At 33.6% G+C, this 22,976-nt stretch overlaps 2 protein-coding genes across 2 annotated transcripts; one reads left to right on the top strand and one right to left on the bottom strand.

Annotated features, from left to right (window-relative positions):
- Positions 1-327: 327 nt before the first annotated feature.
- Positions 328-6,400, top strand: LOC127095928 (pentatricopeptide repeat-containing protein At5g55840; the record flags this gene model as incomplete). The annotated part of the gene is made up of 6 exons (XM_051034563.1): positions 328-3,577; positions 3,668-3,705; positions 3,809-4,123; positions 4,214-4,393; positions 4,481-4,711; positions 5,978-6,400. Coding segments are annotated over 2 exons (3,285 nt in total), but the record flags the coding sequence as incomplete, so codon positions are not given.
- Positions 6,401-13,875: 7,475 nt separating this feature from the next.
- Positions 13,876-14,667, bottom strand: LOC127093833 (uncharacterized). Its single transcript, XM_051032735.1, has 3 exons — positions 14,578-14,667; positions 14,235-14,455; positions 13,876-14,140 (listed from the first exon to the last, which is right to left on the bottom strand). Exons 1-3 carry the CDS (start codon positions 14,665-14,667, stop codon positions 13,876-13,878), a joined length of 576 nt encoding a protein of 191 aa, XP_050888692.1.
- Positions 14,668-22,976: the final 8,309 nt, after the last annotated feature.

Genomic DNA, 22,976 nt, shown 5'->3' with positions numbered 1-22,976 from the left:
ATTTCTCACAAGCAACCAGCCCAAAATCATAGTGGTCTAAAAAACCACATTTGGCACACGCATTTTATCAAACACCTTCCACCCATCATCAACATCCCTCCCAGACTTGAAGTAAAGATTCATCGTATTATTCTGCACATAAACATCACTCCAAAATCCCATTTTAATCGAAAGCCTGAAACAATACTCTACAAAAATCAATAACACCTGAAGCAATACAAGCATTTAACACAAAAGGGTACGTATTTATAACCCCGCAATCTAACCCACCTTTCCCCCTTTTTGTTTCTTATTTTCAGTATAAAGTTTCTACCTTTATAATCAATATTTGATATGGACAAGAGTATTTATACATTCTTAACTATACACCGTTGGGAGTGCCTTAATCGCATGAATTATAGGTTAGGTTCTCTTAGACCTGTTCATGGAGTCTTAGCTTTGAAATTCCTCAATTGGGTCATCAAACAACCTAATTTGGAGATCAATCATTTAACTCATATCATTTCCACTACTACCCATATACTTGTTAGAGCTAGAATGTACAGTTTTGCCAAAACAACATTGAAACATATGTTGCATCTGCCTATTGGTTTCAACAATGTTTTTGCTGCTTTGATGGAGACATACCCTTTTTGTCATTCAAATCCTGCTGTTTTTGACCTACTCATTAGGGTTTGTTTAAGGGAGAACATGGTTGGAGATGCTGTAAAGACTTTTCACTTGATGGGTTCTCGAGGGTTTAACCCTTCTGTGTACACCTGTAACATGGTGCTAGGTTCATTGGTAAAAGACCACAAAGTTGATTTCTTTTGGTCCTTTTTCAAAGAAATGCTTGCCAACGGGATTTCTCCTAATGTTGCCACATTCAACATATTGTTGAATGCTTTGTGTGGACGTAGCAAGTTTAAAAGCGCTGCATTTCTCTTGAGGAAAATGGAAGAAACCGGTCATTTTCCAACTGCGGTCACTTACAATACTTTGCTTAATTGGTATTGCAAGAAAGGAAGATATAAGGAAGCTTCTGAGCTTATTGACTCCATGTTATCTAAGGGTATTTCGGCCGATGTTTGTACATATAATATGTTGATAGATAGTTTGTGCAGAAAAGGTAGGAGTGCAAAAGGTTATTTAATATTGAAAAGGATGAGGAAGAGTATAGTGTATCCTAATGTGATCACATATAATACTCTTATTAATGGATTTGTTAAGGAGGGGAAGATTGGAGTTGCTACAAAAGTTTTTGAGGAGATGTCGTCATGTAACTTGTCACCAAACAATATTACTTACAATACTTTGCTTTTCGGTCACTGTAGCAATGGCAACATTGATGAAGCCTTGAGACTTTTTGATGTGATGGTTTCACATGGTTTGAAACCTAATGAAGTGACATACGGGGCTCTTTTAAATGGGATATCCAAGCATGCTGAATTTGGATTGGTTTCCTCTATTCTCGAGAGAATGAGGATGAGTGGTGTGATAGTTAATCATATTAGTTATACAACAATGATCGATGGATTGTGTAAGAATGGCCTGCTTGAAGAAGCTGTACAGTTGCTGGAGGATATGCTAAAAGCTTCTGTCAATCCCGATGTTGTTACATTTTCGGTACTCATTAATGGATTTCTTAGGGCGGGGAAGATAAATAATGCAAAGGAGATAATGTGTAAAATGTACAAAGCGGGACTTGCGCCAAACAACACTTTGTATTCAACATTGATCTACAACTGCTGCAAGATGGGAAACCTAAACGAGGCTTTAAATGCTTATGCAGTTATGAACCACCATGGTCATGTTTCAGATCACTTTACATGTAATGCGTTGGTTGCCACTTTTTGTAGATCCAAAAGACTTGAAGAAGCCGAGTATTTTATGGACCACATGAGCAGGATGGGTCTCGATCCTGAGTCTGTTACTTTTGATTGCATTATAGATAGTTATGGAAATTCTGGTGACGCATTAAAAGCGTTCGTTATGTTTGATAAAATGAATAGTCTAGGCCATTTACCAAGTCAGTTCACGCACGAGGGTCTATTGAAAGGACTTCTTATTGGCGGACATATTAATGAAGCCAAAATATATCTGCGTAGACTTAGTAACATTTCTTATGCCATTGGTAGTCTTTTCTACAACACGATGCTTACTTTGACATCAAGATCAGGAAATTTATCGAATGCAGTTACCCTTCTCGATGAAATGGTTATGAATAATTTTGTGCCTGACGGCTTTACGTACACCAGTCTTATTGCAGGACTATGCCGGAAGGGTAAAATGGTCCCTGCACTTCTTCTGTCAGGAAGGGCAATTGAAAAAGGATTATTATCTCCAAATCCTGCTATGTACACTAGTTTAGTTGATGGTCTTCTTAAGGAAGGACATTCAAAAGTTGCTTTATATATTTTTGAAGATATGTTGAACAAAGGTGTTCTCCCTGATACTACTGCATTCAATGTTCTCTTGGATCGATACTCACGGAAGGGAGAAATGTCGAAGGTAAATGATATCCTTTCAACAATGAGGAGTAGAAGTTTAAGCTTCAACTTGGCTACTTACAACATTCTGTTGCATGGATATTCAAAGAGGCATGACATGGCAAGATGTTCTCAGTTATACAATAAGATGGTCGGACATGGTTGTGCGCCTGATAAGTTAACATGGCACTCTCTTATTCTTGGATATTCTAAATCTAGATCATTAGATGTCGCTGTAAAACTTCTAAGAAAGATAACAGTTGAAGGTTTCAAAGCTGATTGTTTTATGTTAAACGTGCTTGTTAGTAAGTTCTGTGAACAAAATGAGATAAAAACGGCATTCGATCTGGTAAAACAAATGAGTATGTTAGGAGTTACTCCTAATGTTGATACATACAATGCCCTTTTTAATGGATTTATTAGAGCTCATGCTTTTGATGAAGCTCATTGTATTTTGCATGCCTTGTTGGAAAATAGTTATGCTCCTACATGTAAACAATTTACCTCGTTAATTAAGGGCATGTGTAAAATGGGAAATATAAAAGGAGCAATGGAGCTGCAACATGAGATGAAAACACTCGGGGTCGGCTCCCAAGGTGTTGCTATGAGCGCTATTATTAGAGGCCTTGCACGTTCAAGGAAAACTGACAATGCTGTTCACGTTCTTGATATCATGCTTGAGATGCGAATCATCCCAACTGTTGCTACTTTCACGACATTAATGCACACCTATTTCAAAGAAGCTAATGTTGCCAAGGCATTGGAATTGAGGAGTGTAATGGAACAGTGTCATGTGAAGCTTGATGTTGCTGCATACAACGTTCTTATATCTGGCCTTTGTGCCAATGGTGATGTTCAAGCTGCTTTTAAACTTTATGAAGAGATGAAACTAAGAGATCTTTGGCCTAATACCTCTATATACATAGTTCTTATCGATTCATTTTGTGCCGGAAATTATCACGTTGAAAGCGAAGAGCTGTTGAGGGATTTACAGACCAAGGAATTGATGTCTTTAGATTTGTGTGGAGGCACTGAAAGACTGAAAGAACTATTGATGATTGCAAGGAAAGAATTAATTCGTACGAGGTACAAAACAAGAAGAAAATATGGTTAGTCACAACAAAATACTTTTTCTTTTTCTAGAATTTGAGTTGGCATGAAGGATGTTAAAATAAGAACTCCGATGGCACCATTCACAGGAAGACCACTGGTCGTGTCTCCAGAGGAAAACTAAATGGTAGGTTTATTGTATATTCCTACTAGATTCTTGTTGTAGAATGTCTTCAATAGTTATCAGGATCTGATTCATTTTACTTTTGCTTTGTTATTCCCATTTGCAGCGACAAATACTACCTCAAATTGAAAAAGGAGGCACGAAACAGATGGTGTGACATACTCCAATCCTGCCAAGGTTTTGAAAATTTCAAATAAGGGTGCAAATCTGGGAGCTAGCAAACAAGTTACTGTGGCACGGAGTGGTGAATCCAAGTCATCAGATTTATGTCCTAGATCTAATGAATGTGCATGGATTCTGAAAATAATTCATCTCAGTGTCAAATGGTAAGGGTCTTTTTGCAAGAACAAATAGGGTGAAATTGCGTAACCTTCTTGCAGCAGCCGTAAGTGCCGATATTTTGAAAGTCCCTCAGTTGAAGGTGATTGAAGAATAGTAAATGTGTGTTTTGGTCATACTGTCTAGGGCATCAAGATAAATCAGATTTCAACTATCTGTTTTCCATTTTCAGGCACACACTTACGTTTTCAAAGGAGCAAAATGCACGACCGGGTCTTGTTGTTCAACTTTGAGTATATCAGGTTTTGTCAAGAAAAGTCATTGATGCAATTATTGTTTTGCAGGAGATTTTGAGAGAGTGCACTTCACTTGTTCACCAAACATAGGAGAGATTCAAGTTCATGGATTAATGGTATGTGCTTTCCTTTTTAGTATGTGTCTTTTGTGTATTTCTGCTACAAGGAGTTTGTGTTGACCATATTGCTGCATATTCTGCTAGGTGAGGCGTAAATCATGCTTCTACTACCTGCCTGATTCCTTTCTTATGAAGAATATTTTCCCAAGGATGATAGAAACATGGTTTCTTCATGTTGAAGTAAGGCCTTTAAAATGTTTGCAAGTTCCATGTTTACCCTATGATGTGGCTAAGGAACATAAAGAAATTTTACATTCAGATTCTGCTTGTGCTGTAAATATGCACAATGCGGCCAGGCTTGCACCATCTCAGCAGGTGAGAAATTTCTCAGTAAGTTTTCTATCCCTGATTTTCCTTTCCATATTTCTTTGTTATTATCACAATTTCTTTCCCATTTGATCAGAATTAGGAGGGATAAGGATTCAGTGCCTTTGCCTTTTACCTGCGAAAGGCACAGCGCCTTTGTGTCAAACTCCACCGTTTGATCAATCAAACACACCACTCCATGCCACGTCTCTATCTTCTTTCTTATAATAAAAAACAAACATAAATTACACTTTTCAATTCAAACAAAAATATGAGAGACCGTTGCCTTGACCCTTGCAATCAGCAACCGTTTCTTCTCGCCGCCGCCGTGCAGGTCATTGCGCCCAACCACCACCGATTCTCAATCCTGACATCTTCGATCTGTTTTCTTCTTCATCTTCATAGATGTGTTGCTGTGTTGCTTCGGCCACCAATTTCTTTCATCAAATGGTTTAAAATTCCAAATCAAATTGATCAAGTAAAAAAGCCAGAGATTTAATTCATTTCTTAAATTCATTCCTTGTATCACTGGAAAAAAAGAGTTGTGTATTGTTGCAGAAAATCATTAGGAAAAGAGAGGAAATTTTAAATTCAATCACTCTCAATTCAATCCCAAGACAAACTCAAAAAACCTTTGAATCCATCCATTATTATTGTCACAGTACACTCCTTTCTCTCTTCGAGGTTCACTCCCAACTCTCGCTGTCACAGAGCACTAGGAACTCCCATGACAGTAGGTGAAAGGTTGATGATGAACGAAAACTAACCGACGACATCAACGGCGGCGATGAGGACAACAGGTCAGCGGGAGGTCGTCCGCAAGAACATGGATGTGGGGAGGGGCTCGGTGGGGGTTTTGTGTGAAGCTTAAATAAGTAGTATGTATCATCAATCATATTAAACCATAATCATAATTCAAAGTCTTGTATCTTTACCTATGATCCTATAAAACTTCAATAATGCTGTTTGACCTTCATGCTTTTTTAGTATTTATGTTAAGTTTAAATAGCTTCAGAAAGTCTAGGTTAGTTTCTGCTGAATTTCTTAGTTTTTTTTAAATGTTCTGTAGTAGTAGAATACCTTTGCTGTTGTCTGTCCAATTAGATTTCAGATGAGTAAATATCTGATGTAAAAGTAATATAGTCGATTTGAAGTTCATTTCTGGCGCTGTGTTGATTCTAGTAAGGTTAATTATATATATATATCGTTACTTTTTTTTTCTTTTCTTTTCATTTCATGTTGTTGATTTGGATTCGTTCATGAAATCTGAAACAGGTATGGTAGGAGTGGTGTGTTACATCTCCTTGTTCATCTCTAATTCAGAATACTGATGGCAGCTCATACTGGATGGATCTTTAATAGACTACGCCATACAGTCCTCATACTGATATTTCATGGTTAGCTTAAGATCAAATCATTTTTGCTTGAGTTAGTTTTATCATTCCTCTTAAACAAAACCTATCGAGGAATGCTCTGAAGATTGCTCCAATTATCATTGATTGTGTAACTTTAACTTTGCTTCAGTTAGTTTTATTAGAAGAAATAGGAACTTAGAAGCTCATAGTCTAGTAGGAGTTGCTTTGTCTTGTGGCTCAAAAATTTGGTTGGGTGATCATCTTACTATCTAAAGGATACTTTCAATCTACTTTTTTCAACTCTCTTCACAAAATCCATTGGAAATTCATTCATTTACAGATATTTTGATTTATGTAATTTACAATGGTCTCTCTTATAGACATATTTATGATGAAAATGACATCTATAACATATCTTCACGATATATTCGTACTAATATGTTTTTTATTCACTTTTTCAACTAGGTTTAACAGATTGCAAATGAATAACAATCCACCCTGTCATGCTCTAATAAGTTAGAGTGTAACCTAAATGTAAACTCCTAATATAATTATTATATAAAAAATTATATAACTAAGTTAAGTCACTACATGTTAGATTAGACTTCGACTATAACATACATCTTTTAAATTATTATATATTAGATCAGACTTCGACTACAACATACCACATTCTAGTCGAACCAAAAGACTATCCCTATCAAAACTATACTTGGATCTATATAATGCAACTTTTGAGAAGGTAAACTAGAATGCATAGATTAGTAACCATGATGCATTATATCTTAGACACTATGTATATGTTCAAGTGGAAAGTTATATAAGCATAACTTAATGATATATTATATTATTTTATTAAGAGAAGGTACCATATTATATATCCTACTAACATTTATGTTTTTCAATTAGAATGAAATTTTTTGAATCAAAGTAATACATGTGTTAAAGTGTAGTGCATCATGATAAGTACAATATGTCCTTTGCCTTGTTGATAAAGTGTTGTGATACTATTTGTTGGGTGAGTTTTTCACTAGGGGGCATTAAATATTAGTATTATATATATATATATATATATATATATATATATATATATATATATATATATATATATATATATATATATATATATATATATATATATATATATATATATATATATATATATATATATATATATATATATATATAGCAATAATGTGCGGTATTAAGTATTCATTTTTGTATGCAAATTTATTATGCATGTTAATGAATACTTACTTTTTCTATTATTTATCATTCAGTCATTTGAACGTTACTTTATAGCGATAATGTTACACATTTACCATGTTTTCAAAATTGAATATAAGCATGGCAACACATTATTATTATTATTATTATTATTATTATTATTATTATTATTATTATTATTATTATTATTATTATTATTATTATTATTATCATCACTATTATTATTATTATTATTATTATTATTATTATTATTATTATTATTATTATTTTGGAATGTAATCAATTTAAGTTTGTATTTCATGATTCTGTTATGTGAATAACATATTTTGTTTAATAAGGTTAATTATTATATAACATATATAGATCATCCTAAGATGAATCATGACTTATAATTGATGAAAATAAAATATTAGTTTACATACTTAGTGCTTGTATATCCAAAGATAGACATGCATGTTTTAAATATGATTTTATTGTCCATTGAAATATCTTTATTTTAGTATATTAGAATTTAATGGAATTTATTTAGGTATCACCCAAGGGTGAATTTGGATACATGATTAAAGATGATTAGTTTGAATTCATAAAATTTATTCAAAGTGTTAACCTATGATTGCACTTACCAGTAATGTTTTATGGATGGACTTAGGCATAACTTTGATAATGGATGAAACTGACAACCATTACAAACAACATCATGGAAGGTGAAAGGTCTCTCTTTCAGATTTGGGAAAGACCTAACAAGTTGTCTTTAAACTTGATAAGAAATGACAATGACTAGGTTCATTTGCAAAGTTTCTTGAAAATCGTGGCAAATATGCACAACATACTATGTCTGGAACACTATAATAAAATGGTGTAACTGATAAGCGGAATCACACTCTCATGTATATGGTTAGGTCAATGTTAAATTATAGTATTGTACCATTATCATTATGGACACACACATTAAGGACCGTTGCATATTTGCTAAATGATATTCCTAGTAAGACAGTTCCTAAGACTCCTTATGAATTGTGGAACATAAGGAAACCTAGTAAAAGAATTCATGTTTGGGCGTAAAATCCACATGAAAAGAAGCTTAATGTAATAATCATTAGTATTTTTTCATTGGGTATGATGAAAATTAAAAAAAAAAGAATATATTTTATTGTCCTAATCATATCACAAGAATAATTGAATATGGTAAATCTTAGTTTATTGAGAATGGTCAGTTCAGTGGGAGTGAGAAATCACGTAAAATGGATATCATCGAGATTCGTGGAGAATCTTCTTCACCTAAAGAATCTTCTCAGGTTGTTGTCCCTCTGGTTATATTACAATCATGCAACACACATAGACATCAAATAAATATTAAAAACCCACAAGATGAACATATAGATAAACCGTTTGACAATGTGCATGAACAAGTGATAAAAGGAATACATGAAATACCAATAAGAAGTCTAAAAGACGAAGAAGACCAATTATTTTGATCAATTATATTATTTATTCACTTGAGCATGAATATGACTTGAGTATTAATGAGGATCCAGTCTTGTTCACAAAAGCCATGGAAAACTGCAAAGGAGGTTCTTAGGTACTTACAAGGCATCAAAGATTACTTACTCACATATGGAAGGCTAAATCACCATGAAGTGGTTGTCTACTCAGATTTAAACTCTATGGATGTGTGGAATCAAGGAAATTCACATTTGGATATGTCTTTTTTTTAACTGGAGGAGCAATATTATGGAAGACTAGAAAAATAGTTTGTAATTGCTACTTCTACTTTGAAGGAAGAATTTGTGGCATGCTTTGAGGTAACAATTCAATCATTGTGGTTGCAAAACTTTACCTTAGGGCTTGGTACTATCGATAGTATAATGAGATCTCTAAGGATTTACTGTGATAATTATGCATTTATCTTCTTCTATAAGAATGGTGAGTATTCAAAAGGTGATAAACACATGAAATTGAAGTACTTATCTTTAAAAGAAGAAGTACTTATCTTTATAAGAATGGTGAGTATTCAAAAGGTGATAAACACATGAAATTGCAGCCTACACAAGTGTGTCTATGAATAGAACCCTTGTGCAGAAGCATTTCATTTGATTAAATTTCTCTTCTCTCTCTCTCTCACTCACTTAAATCATTCATTCGTAGCAGCTCGCACTGAGACTGAAGGAATCTGTTCGTGTGGATTGAGTAGAGGCGTTGTCACCATTCAACGCTCATGATCACTCCTTATATCTGCATCAAAGGTTTCAATCGCCACAAGAGGTAACAGTTTCTACCACCGATCATGCCCATTTGTAACGATCACTAAAAGAAATTTTTTAATTTCCGGTGCGTTTTGGATCACAGTTTTCCTTCAATGGTATCAGAGCCACTTACCAAACCATGCATCTGATAGCTAGTTATTTTCTGTATTTTTTGTATTAATATGATTAAAAGATAGAATGAATTAAATAATAAACGAGTAATTAAATTTGGCATCATGTGTGTATGATTTTGATTATTGATGTTGACTATGCTTCGAAATCCGACGTTAGTATGGTGAAGCAACGATGCATCGATCGTCCATAGGTTACACAAATGAGATCGATCAATTTTTATATATATATATATATATATATATATATATATATATATATATATATATATATATATATATATATATATATATATATATATATATATATATATATGTGTGTGTGTGTGTGTGTGTGTGTGTGTGTGTGTGTGTGCGCGCGCGTGCGTGCGTGCGCGCGCGTGCATGTGGGTGTGCGTGTGTGTGTGTGTGTGTGTGCGCGTGTGCGCGTGTGTGTGTGTGTGTGTGCGTGTGCGTGTGCGTGTGCGTGTGTGTGCGTGTTCGTGTGTGTGCGTGCGTGTGTGTGGAAGAGCTAACATACTTCTTAGGATTGCAAATCAAGCAATCCAGATAAGGAAATTTCATAAGTCAAACGAAATATTGGTTAGATCTTCTCAAAAAGTTCGATATGAAAGATTCAAAGATTATCTCAACACCTATGACCTCAAATATGCTTATTGACAAAGATGAAAGAGGAGTCAATTTCAACGTAACTAGGTATAGAGGTGTAATCAGATCCTTACTCTATTATCATGTTTAGTGTGTGCATGTGTTCTAGATATCAAACATCACCTAATGATTCCCACTTTAAGATCGTAAAACATATTTTGAGGTATCTTAACAAAACCTTCCATCACGCTTTTTGTTATCCTAAAGGTAGTGCTTGTAGCTTAGTAGGTTTTTCTGTTTCCAATTTTACAGGGTGCAAGTTGGATAAGAAAAGTACTAGTGATACCTTTCACTTATTTGGAAGTTTTTTAGTTTCTTGGCACAGTAAGAACCAACATAATGTTTCTCTTTCTACCGCTGAGGCTGAATGTGTAGTTGCTGGTAGTTGTTGTGCATAAGTATGATAGATAAAGCAATAATTACTATACTATGATTTAAAACTTGGTTGCGTTCCAATTAAGTGAGATATTACTAGTGCAATAAGCCTCACTAATAATCTGGTACTTCATTCACAAATCAAACATATTGAGATACGTCACCATTTTCTTAGAGATCATGTGGAAAAAGGGGATGTTGTTTTTGAATACGTTGACACTAAAAGTCATATTGCTGACATTTTTATAAAATCATTGTCATCAGATCCTTTTCACAATATTTGTAGGGATTTGGGAGTCTTAGACTCTTCATGCCTTAAATATAATTAGGATTTTATTTAGTTTCATTTGCAATATATTTTGTTTTCACCTGCACTATTTTGTAGCAAATTATAGCTTTTACCGAACTACATTGATATGCCTCTATAACTCTAGTATCCAATTTATATCATTCTATGTATTTGTTCTAGAGTTCTGTGATGGTTTACTTATTTCCTCCTTATCTTACTTATTCATCTCTAGCTTATGTTTTAATTGTTTTTATTTGCATTGAAGTATTTTAAATGCGTGTTCTAATTATGTGCATTTGAGCCTTTGTATACTTGTTCATGCATTATTTATGATTGTTAATGTATTACTTGTTATACAATTTTTTATCACTTAATTTTTAGCTGTTGAATGTTGGTGTTGCATGTCTATTTGCATTTTGTTGCTTGTGACATATCCATCTTTGTGTTTTGTATCTGATCTTTGTTGTTGTATATGCTTCTATCTGTTTAGCTCATATGTTCTTGGAGTTATTTGTTGGTGGTTGTTTATGTGGTTTTTTATGCATTTCAATCTATATCTTTTTGATGTTGTCAAAGGGGGAGAAGTTATAATTAGTCTAGAATTGTTTTATGTGGTTTATGTTGTGGTTTGTATGCAATGTTTCAGGGGAACTATAACTATTTTTCGCGTTATACTCAAAGTTGACTCAATTCCAAGAGAAATCTTGCCAAACATAAAAAAAGGGAGAGTGTAGTTGCATGTCCCTAAGACATTCAGGGGGAGCACCCTAATACAATCACTTTATTGCTTTTCTTATCACTTTCATATTTGATTTATTTTCGATTGGTGAGTCTCCTTCATGATTGCATGTCTTTGAATCAAATTTTGAAAAGATTCGTGTTTAGCATGCATAAACCATTGGTTAGGTTTGAACTTTATAATGATGCTTTTAATCAATTGTATGAGTCAGTGGAATAAGAGCCATATATGATATTTATTCAAGTTAGGTGGAAAGAAATATCTCAAAGTCTCTTTAAATTTTGAAAATTTGGGATTTTGGGTGTTTGATTCGAATCAGACACAAACCCCGATTCAAATCATTTTGGACAGTTACCAGAAATTTTCAAAAAACAATTTGATTCAAATTACATTTTACACATGATTCAAATAATAAAACTCTGGGTCACATCTGTCTCAATTGATACGAATCACACTTTACACATTATTTAAATTATGCAATTTTTTCACATTTCTTCAATTAGCTCAACCTGTTTAATTCAAATCAAATTTAACACATTATTCGAATCACTGAGTGTTTGATTCGAATCACACTTTCCTTTTGATTCAAATCAACTGAAAAATGGGGTAAAACTCTGTTTTTCTTTTATTACACTTCACTTGTTCGTTTGATTCAAATCATGAAATGTTTTTGATTCAAATCTAACTGGCTTTTTTTACAACCATTTTTCAGTGCTTAATCTCAAGCACATATAAAATGCTTTTTTCATCATTTCTCATGTAACAAATTATAGTGAATATTATAATCAACATTGTGATTCAGTGGAAAATCAATTTACTCTGTTTTGAAGGTTCAAAGTTCTTGCAACAAAATTCTTGTATCTTCAACTTCAATTTGATTCAGATCTTGATAACGAGAGATTTATAATTAATTGAAGGAGGCGTGTTCTTGAAACTAATCGTTATTGAAGATTTGGTTGAGATTTTTCAGGTTGTTTGAAAAATTGAGGTGATTGTAATTGGTGACGACAAATTCCATTGAAAAAAAGTAGGTTCTTCTCTCCAAAATTGCCTTAGTAGTGACTGTGTGAAAGGCTACAGATAAGACGGTGTTCTTCTCAAATATTTTGACAATTCATCGCTCAAGGAATCGATAAGACCAAGGGGTTGATTGATACACACGAAGGTTTGGAGAAGATTGGTGATATTGGAAGATTAAACAAGCGTAAATTGAGTAAAGATTATGTAGAAGAGTTTGACATTGTGTTGTATACAAGTCAAGATCTAGATAAGAGATTTTAATTTTCTCAATTGTATTATGGATTGGTGATTGTATGAACTCTTACAAATATTTGTAAAATATAAAGGAACAATGCAAGTTCCAATGGAAAATCATTGAAGAGTGCATGCAGGCAAAGCGAGGACGAATGTCGAAGCACTATAAGTCTCAATGTCATCTCTCTCTCTCTCTCTCTCTCTCTCTCTCTCTCTCTCTCTCTCTCTCTCTCTCTCTCTCTCTCTCTCTCTCTCTCTCTTGAATTTAATTTTATAGTATTTGTATGCTTAGGTATTTCAATTCTAGCGTAGTTTATCGTTTATTCAATTGATAGTGATTTATTACGTAAACATTAGATTTTGTTAGAATTGGATACCTTATTGAGTTAAATTTGTGATTAATATTCTGAGAAATAATTGAGGTTAGAATTATTTATATTGAATTGTTGTATAAACACACCTTGTGGATTATACAATCGAATCAATTGAATACCTAGTGTTTCATCATATTCACCTTTAATGTTTGTGAAATGATTTAGTGTTAACATTATCAAAATTTCGAATAGTATAATTTTCATATTTTTGCATCAAACATTCCATTCGCAATTTTTGAAAACACTTTGATAACTTTTAAAAAGGCAGTTGACTTTTATTTTGGTCTATTCTCACACCTTAGACATTTTTTATACTCTCATGTTCACACCCAATAGTTATAGCCACCCTTATTTTAGTTGGGCTTATGTCCTTATATAAATAGAGCCATATCATCTATTTTTATATAATCTTGATTATGGTTACTAATTAAACATATACATTCATATTTTCACAGAATTTCTCAACACCTTTAAAGTAAACTACACAAATAATGATGCAAGATGCAACATATTCATTCTTTCACTATAGAAACAAACTTCAATCGCTTACATCAACTTCAACATTAGATTCCTTTTTGTTTCCTTGTTCTTCAAAAAAATCCTCACGAGCATTACCAGCTAGCATAAGTGCAACCAACCAAAGAAGCGACGAGTCAAGAGATAGAAATGCACCACCTCCAAGTATACCTGTTTTAGCCGTAGGACATTCGTAGTTAACATCACGGTGCACATTGCGAGTCAAGTGAATATGTTCGGTGATCGTTGGCCATAATATAGCCATTGCAGCTAATCCAGTAGTAAACCTAAAGTAAATCAAGACCGTTTCCCAAAAACATCATAAACGAGAACAAAGAACAAACTGTAACAATTACAAATACGCAAGAAAATAGTACTCACAATGCGACGTTTAAGAATATTGCGAAAGAAGTGTGTTTTAACAAAGTTCCTTGTGGAATAGACTTTCCATTGTAAGGGTAAAATAGAGAGAGATACCCAACCACACTTGATGCAATAAGAAATATTGCAGAAAGAAACCCTAACACAACCGTTGGATCATATGGATACTGACACGTAACAGAAACACCATCAACATTAGGTATTGCTTTTCCAGCTGCAGGCTGTAAAAAAAAATTAAAAAATTTATATCTATACATGAACATGAATGCATGCATGTATTAGGATAAAATATGTAACAAAAATAAAAATATATATATATATTTTTTTTTATGTTGGATGGTACCTTCTTGTTTTCTCCAATAACCCCTAAAATGAATGACATGATGCCAAAGGCTGACACAATCAAAGACATTTGTTTAACAGTGGCTACCATTATGCCTGATTTCAAAATTCAAATAACTAACGGTTAATAATATATATATATGATATATAAACAACATTCAAACAAATGAAATTCATAATATATATAACTATGTTCCTTACGTAATTGCAATGCTCTAAGGGAACGAGGTTGTTGTTGTTGTGAAAATGTTTGTTTACGTCTCTTTGGCTACCTCTTTTTTTCTCGCTAGTTTTGTTATGGAGGAAGGGAATAGGAATTCAGTTGCATTTACTTTGTTTGGATTGCAAGCAACAATGACCTCTATTTCTGTATATATAGAACAATAAGTTATGACGTTTGTCTTAATTTTGATGCAAACGTTTCTTGCCAGATATTTGATTCAACAAAATCCACGAACTTGGATGTGAATTACGATTACATTCACCATTTATTTCTATATTTCATATTAATAGCCAATAAATATACTATGACTATGACTCATTATATACTACTAGTCTTATTTATAAAAAAAGTTATTATTTAGAATTTTTGAATAACCAATTATTTGATCTATATATTGTTCAATTATATTGCTTATTCAATGAATAAATGTTTTCTTATTTGACCAAAAGTAGTATTATTATACTCTACTTTTTTTACTTGTAACAAAATAATCATTAATTTCCTTTTTCTTTTAACTACACCCATGTCTCTGGATGTCTATTATAATATAAGTAACACCCTTTTCTCTCTGATCTTAAAATATGCACTAATTTTCATTAAACTCACATATTACATCGGATAATTATAGTGATAACTAAAGAATGATAGGTATAAATTATATTTACTTACGGTCTTTACCTTTCACTAGAAGGTTTCTATTTAAAATTTAGTCATAATAAACCTCGACTCTTATTTCGGTTCCATAATTTAAGAAGCTCAAATGTGATAATGTTAATGAAATTTGTTGTTGAAAACATTGATAGTCGTGTTTGATAACTCTTTTGCATATGTTGTGGAGGAGGAAATTTTCATGAAAATAATGAGTAATCTATAATATATGTAAATAAAAGGACGAGTAAACACCCCAAATATCTTTTATTTTACAACTACTACATAACTAAGAAACAAGTGTTTTCACGTATTTATTTTCCAAAATTTAACTAAATTCATCTTAGTTCGATTGCATTACATTGCAATAGGTCATAACTTCCTCACTGAACAAATATTTTACATGAATGGAATCTCTTCTCCAACCAGAACGAGCTTTGGAGATGATACTCATTAATGTTGTTGAGGTAGTGTTGATTCTTACTATCTCTGCATCCATTTTATTTATAGTGTATGTTATCACTAATCATGTGTAACATTTGTAGAGATTCGACATTCATATATCATTATATCATCTGCATACAATGTTGCTTTTGATATCCTTTTAGTTTTGAACAATACACACACCATGTCAAATTTTTAGATACAACAAGTGGAACAACAATAGTTGATGTTAACAAACACACCATCCCTGATGTTACTATAAACTTCAAGCCATTCAGTGACATTATTGCATGCAAATGGAAGAGGGATTTGATAGTTGGTAATATTAATAATCAATTACATTATTTACTTTTCGAAGTGGAATCTGATAAAATACATGAGTTGATATGTTTTTTGATGTTTTTTTTCAAATGCCATTGGTGTCATTAACGACATTGGTTACACCCAAATGTCATATGGAGCTAAGAAACAACATGTCAACTTCAGAATTTGGATGGTACTATAAAGCTTGATGTAAATGTAGGCCTCCAGAAAATAGGGGTTTCAATTCTATTTATTTAGATAGTTATATAACTGGCCCAGTCAATAATAGATTCACTAAAACAAAAATAACATAATTAAATCGTAAAATAATAGGTCCAGCAAAACAAAATCAATAATAATTATTGTTAAATATAAAATAGAAATTATCTCAATATTAATTTGTCTTTAGGTTTTCCAATAGCCAACAATAGAGTTTATCCAATATCTTAATAATTTGTGACAACTCATACATAGCATTCTCTTATTTAGATTTCTCTCACTTTTCTGTTAAATACACCGTAAGTTTTGTAATTTTTTTCTTAATCTTTATTATTATACATACATAATTTAATTGGTGAAGTTAAACTAACTTTCAACTTAATCGAAATTGTTACTATGTGCTTGTCTTATGTCAATTAAGAAAACAATATAAAAAATTTGCTATCATAAACTAGTTTACTTTAACCTACCTTTTGCATTTTTATAGTTTTTTTTAATCATTATTGATATTATAAAATAAGAACGCTATTATCTCTTTATTTTCTATGTGGTATTTTATTTTCATTGAGTGGTGTTAGATTTAAAATAATCGAATCGGATTAAGAAACAACTTATTCTAAAAAATATTCATTTGATCTTTCTAAATTTAATTAATTAAATATTATATATTTGTGTAATTTGTTAATTTTATTTGTTGTGTAATTTGTTAATTTTATTTGTTGTGTAAATGTTAATTTTATTTACTATTTTTTTTTTAATTTATCGGTTCAATTTCAATGCTGCGGAATTTATCGGTTCAACTTCAACGTTGCAGGATTGATCAATTTCAATTTCAGGTTATAAATTTATTTTCATTATTCCTCTATGCCTCCTAAGATTAGAAAGTTTGATTCCGGATGGGAGAAGAGTAAGAAAAACAAAAGACTTGATGAGTTAGCTCAATCTCAATCAGGAGCTCTTGATAAATTTATTATAAAAGAATCACAAATTCCCGTTGAAAATCAGAATGTTGATGTTGGAATTATTGAAAATACGGAGGAAATGCTAATGTTAATGCTAATGTTAATGAAAATGGAAATGTTGAAGATATAAATATATTTGATCCAATGGTATGGGATTCTCTTGAGTCTAGAATGATTAATTTATTAGCAACAAAATATCCTAAAAGAGATGTGTCTTTTGTGAAGGGTCCTAAAGATAAATCATCTAAACGTTTTACGACTAATTTGTATACTAGAGTTTTACCGAATGAAGAGAAATGTGATAGAGATTGACTTGTTTATTCAAAAAAAGCTTGATAGAGTATTTTATTTTTGTTGTAAAAAATTTTAAAGAGGGATTGGTAGAGGTCAATTAGCAAATGAGGATTTTTGTACTTGAAAACATGTTGGTGAAAGACTTAGAGAGCATGAGGTAGGCAAGGAACATGTTCACAATATGACTACTTGGTATGAGTTGCATAAGAGAATGCAAAATTTTCAAGTTATTGATAAAACAACTCAAATGTTGATTGAGAAAGAAAAGAAACACTGGAAAAATGTTTTAAAAAGAATTATTTCAATAGTGAAATTTCTTGCTAAACATAATTTGGCTTTTTGTGGTTCGAATGAGAGATTATAACAAAATAAGAATGAGAATTTTTTAGGCTTAATTGAAATGTTAGTTGAGTTTGACCCAATTGTCTAAGAACATGTTAGACGTATTATAGATGATAATGTTCATGTTCACTTTCTTGGGCATAAAATTCAAAACGAGTTAATACTTTTGCTTGCTTCTGGAATTAAAATTGAAATCATTAGAAAAATCAAACAAGCAAAGTATTTCTTAGTGATACTTGATTGTACTCCCGACGTTAGTCATCAAGAGCAAATGTCCTTGATAATACGATATGTGAATATTTCTTCAAATTTTGTTAGTGTTGAAGAATATTTTTAAAGATTTTTTAATGTGAATGATACAACTGGTCAATGACTTTTTGATGTTTTACAAGATGAATTGAAATATCTTGATCTTTACATATTTGATGTGCGTGGACAAGGTTATAATAATGATTCAAATATGAAAGAAAAATATCAAGGTGTACAAAAGAATTTTTTAGACATAAATCCAAGAGCCTTTTATACTCCTTGTGCTTGGGATAATCTTAATTTGACATTGTTGTGGAGAAGAAAGATTGGATTCACATGAAGGTGGGGAGACATGGTCCTATTGTTTCGCATCTAATGTTTGCAGATTATCTGATCCTATTTGGGCAAGCCACTGTTCAACAAATTACTTGTATCACCAAAGTTCTGAGGAATTTCTATGGAGCTTTAGGGAAAATGGTAATTGTAGACAAGTCAAGCATTTTGTTTTCAAACAATACTCCTATTCACATTAGAAACCATATTGTTCAGGTGTCTGGTCTAAAAGAAACAAAAGAGCTTGACATGTATCTAGGGGTGCCCCTAACAAGTCAACACCATATAGTAAAACAATATCAATATTTAATTGACAAGGTAAGAGCCAAACTCGCTAGTTGGAAAGGCAAGCAACTATCCTATGCTGGTAGAGTAACTCTGGCCAAGACTGTAATAGAGGCATTTACAACTTATAATATGATGAGTAACAAAGTGCTTACTACTTGCTTGAAGGAAATCCATAAGATCCAAAGAAATTTCATATGGGGTTATAGTGAAGATGATAAGAAAATGCATACTATTATGTGGAAGGATATTACAAAACTTAAAAAGCTTATAGGTTTGGGCTTGAGAAACCCCAAACACATGAATGAGGTCTTCATTGCCAAACTAGGGTGGAAGATTAAGTTTGGAAAGGATACTTTGTGGTGTGGGGTAATAAAATGAAAATATCTAAGACATTCTAAAATTTGTACCGAAACTTATGATTCAAGTCTATGAAAACAAATTGTGAGTATTTGACATATGCTTGATAAAATGCTAAGTGGGAAGTGGGAAATAGTTGAATTATCAAAGTTTAGTCTGACTGATGGGTTAATCGAGGAATCAAGGAATCAATATCATTGATTACTTTGATAACCCAATGGATAACTGGGATCAAGCTTCCCTAGCTAGTATTATGTATAGTAGTGGAAATTAGAACTGGACTATATTGAGTAACACCCTGCCTTCTGATATGGTAGAAAGAATTTATGCAATAGAGCCACCTACCTTGAATAATACTAAATTTGACAGGAGCATTTGGGAAGGAACTAACTCATGATATTTTACAATATCCAATGTTTTTGATCTTATTGCATGGCACTCAATTTCATATGGATTATTTGAGCCTTATTTGGAAGTTGGATGCCCTTGAGAGAATCTGCAATTTGATTTGGATGATTCACCATAATTGAATCAAGACTAACATGTATTTAAGTCAGCTCAAGCTTAGGGAGCCTTACTATGACAATTGTACCGATGAGGAAGAGACTATTCTACATATATTGAGGGATTGCAGGCATGCTAAACTAATACGGATGCAACTGCTATCAATAATTGATAGACAATGCTATTTTATTGTGACTTATCGGTTTGGTTTGAACACAATCTGAAGAGGAACCATGGTGATAATGAGGTGAGTTGGCAATCGATCTGGGCCACTACCTATCATCAATCATCTTCTCTTGGATCTTGGATCCTTGATTCTGGTGCGTCTGATCATGTTACCGGTAATAAAAATCTTTTCTCTTCCCTCTCTACATCCGGTTTTTACCTACTATAACTTCTGCCAATGATTCTCAAACCCGATCTGAAGGGATTGGTACTGTTCGAGTTCTACCTTCTCTCTCGGTTACTTCTGTCCTCTATGTACCTGATTGTCCATTTAATTTACTTTCAGTCAGTCGTTTAACTCGTTCTCTTGATTGTAGTGTCACCTTCACTGATAATAATGTTACCTTGCAGGATCGGAGTTCGGGACAGACGATTGGTGTCGGATGTGAGTCTTAAGGCCTTTATTACCTCTTAGTGTCATCTCAGACATGCTCAGCCAAAGATTCTCCACTCACTATCCATGCTCAGTTAGGTCATCCCAGTCTTTCCAAACTACATGTTGGTGCCAAATTTATCGAAGGTATCTAATTTACATTGTGAGTCGTGTCAGCTAGGGAAACACACTCGTGGTCAGTTTCCCAATCGAGTCAATAAACGAGCTTCGTCCCCTTTTGCTTTAGTTCACACCGATGTTTGGGGTCCCTCGCGTACTGTCTCTACTCTTGAGTCTAGGTATTTTGTCACATATATTAATGATTTTTCACATTGCACGTGGTTATTCTTAATGAAGAATAGATCTGAATTATTTTTTATTTTTGAATAATTCTATCAAGAAATAAAAACTCAATTTGGTGTGTCTATCCGTACCTTAAGAAGTGACAATGTATGTGAATATTTATCCCAACAATTTCAAAATTTCATGTCACGCAATGGTATTCTCCATCAAACATCTTGCCCTTACACACCTCAACAAAACGGGATAGCCGAATGCAAAAATCGGCATCTTGTAGAAACCACTCGGACTCTACTTCTCCATGGTAATGTTCCACTTCGGTTTTGGGGGGATGTTGTGCTAACGACATGTTATCTTATAAATCGCATGCCCTCATCTGTCCTTAACAATAAAATCCCTCATTCAATCCTTTTTCCCAATTCCCCACTTCACCTAATTCCTCCCCGAGTCTTCGGGTCCACATGTTTTGTACACAATCTCTCTCCTGGTCTTGATAAACTCTCAGCTCGATCACTAAAGTGTGTCTTTCTTGGTTATCATCGATCCCAAAAAGGTTATCGTTGTTATTCACATACTCTACAACGATACCTAGTATCGGCCAATGTTACCTTCTTCGAGTCAGTTCCATACTTCGAGTCCAGTCACGTAACTCCAGAACCCATTCAAGAAAGTACTCCCACATCTTTTCCGGCAGTTATTAATGTCCCGCCTGCCATTATCCCCCATCAGTCTAGGGCTCCTGACCCACCCACTTCTCGACCACCTCAAACATATCAGCATCGTCACCCAACGCATGTCGTCCATGTCCCTGAGGGCATTGCAAACTCTCCTCCGACGCCTCCGCCATCACCGGATCTGATCCTGCAACCTGAGTCTGATCTTCCGATTGCCCTTCGAAAAGGTATACGTCAAACACGAAATCCTTCTCCACATTATATTGATTTATGTTATCATCGTCTTTCCCCTTTGCAGTATACTTGTTTGTCTTCTTTGTCTTCTGTTTCTATTCCTAAAACTCCATGTGAAGCATTGTCTCACCCTGAGTGGAGGCAAGCAATGATTGATGAAATGTGTGCTCTTCAAAGCAGTGGTACCTAGGAACTGGTTCCTCTACCCCATGGGAAATCTTTAGTTGGTTGTCGTTGGCTTTATACAGTGAAGGTTGGTCCAGATGGTAAGATTGATCGATTTAAAGCTCGCTTGGTAGCCAAAGGATACACTCGGATTTTTGGATTGGATTATAGTGGTACCTTCTCGCCTGTAGCCAAGATGGCATCTGTTAGACTTCTTCTAGCCATTGCAGCTATTCGACATTGGCCTCTTCATCAACTTGACATCAAAAATGCTTTTTTACATGGTGATCTTGAAGAGGAAGTATATATGGAGCAACCATCTGGATTTGTTGCTCAGGGGGAGTCATCGAATATGGTGTGTAGGTTACACAGGTCTCTTTATGGTCTTAAGCAATCTCCGAGAGTTTGGTTCGGTAGATTCAGCACTATAGTACAACAGTTTGGTATGGTCCGTAGTGAAGCTGACCATTCTGTTTTTTATCGTCACTCAGCCCAAGGGTGTATTTATCTTATTGTGTATGTAGATGATATTGTCATAACTGGTAGTGATCAGCAGGGTTTACTCCAATTAAAGCAACATCTCTCAAATCAATTTCAGACAAAAGATCTTGGTAAACTTCGTTATTTCTTGGGTATTGAGGTAGCCCAATCTATAGATGGTTTGGTGATTTCTCAACGAAAATATGCTATGGATATTTTGGAAGAAATAGGTTTGTTGAATGCTAAACCAACTGATACTCCTATGGATCCAGGTGTCAAACTACTACCCAATCAGGGGGAGCCTCTATCTGACTCAGGAAGGTATAGAACATTGGTTGAAAAGTTGAACTATCTCACAGTCACTCGTCCAGACATTTCTTTTGCAGTTAGTGTGGTAAGTCAGTTCTTAAACTCCCCTTGTCAGGAACACATGGATGTTGTTATCCGGATTCTGAGATACATCAAACGTGCTCCAGGAAAAGGTCTAGTGTATGAAAATAAAGGACATACTCAGATAGTTGGATACTCCGATGCTGATTGGGCAGGGTCACCCATTGATAGACGATCCACCTCTGGGTATTGTGTACTTGTTGGAGGAAACCTTATATCCTGGAAAAGTAAGAAACAAAACGTAGTTGCAAGATAGAGCGCCGAGGCAGAGTATAGGGCCATGACAATGACAACATGTGAACTTAGTTGGTTAAAACAATTGCTCAAGGAACTTCAAATTGAAGAAGCAAGACCAATGACACTTATTTGTGATAATCAAGCCGCATTGCACAT

The sequence above is a fragment of the Lathyrus oleraceus genome, chromosome 6, assembly GCF_024323335.1.
Source record: "Lathyrus oleraceus cultivar Zhongwan6 chromosome 6, CAAS_Psat_ZW6_1.0, whole genome shotgun sequence".
In the NCBI taxonomy this organism is placed as follows: domain Eukaryota; kingdom Viridiplantae; phylum Streptophyta; class Magnoliopsida; order Fabales; family Fabaceae; genus Lathyrus; species Lathyrus oleraceus.
The sequence above is the reverse complement of the archived record's forward strand: the minus strand, read 5'-3'. Positions and strand labels throughout refer to the sequence as shown.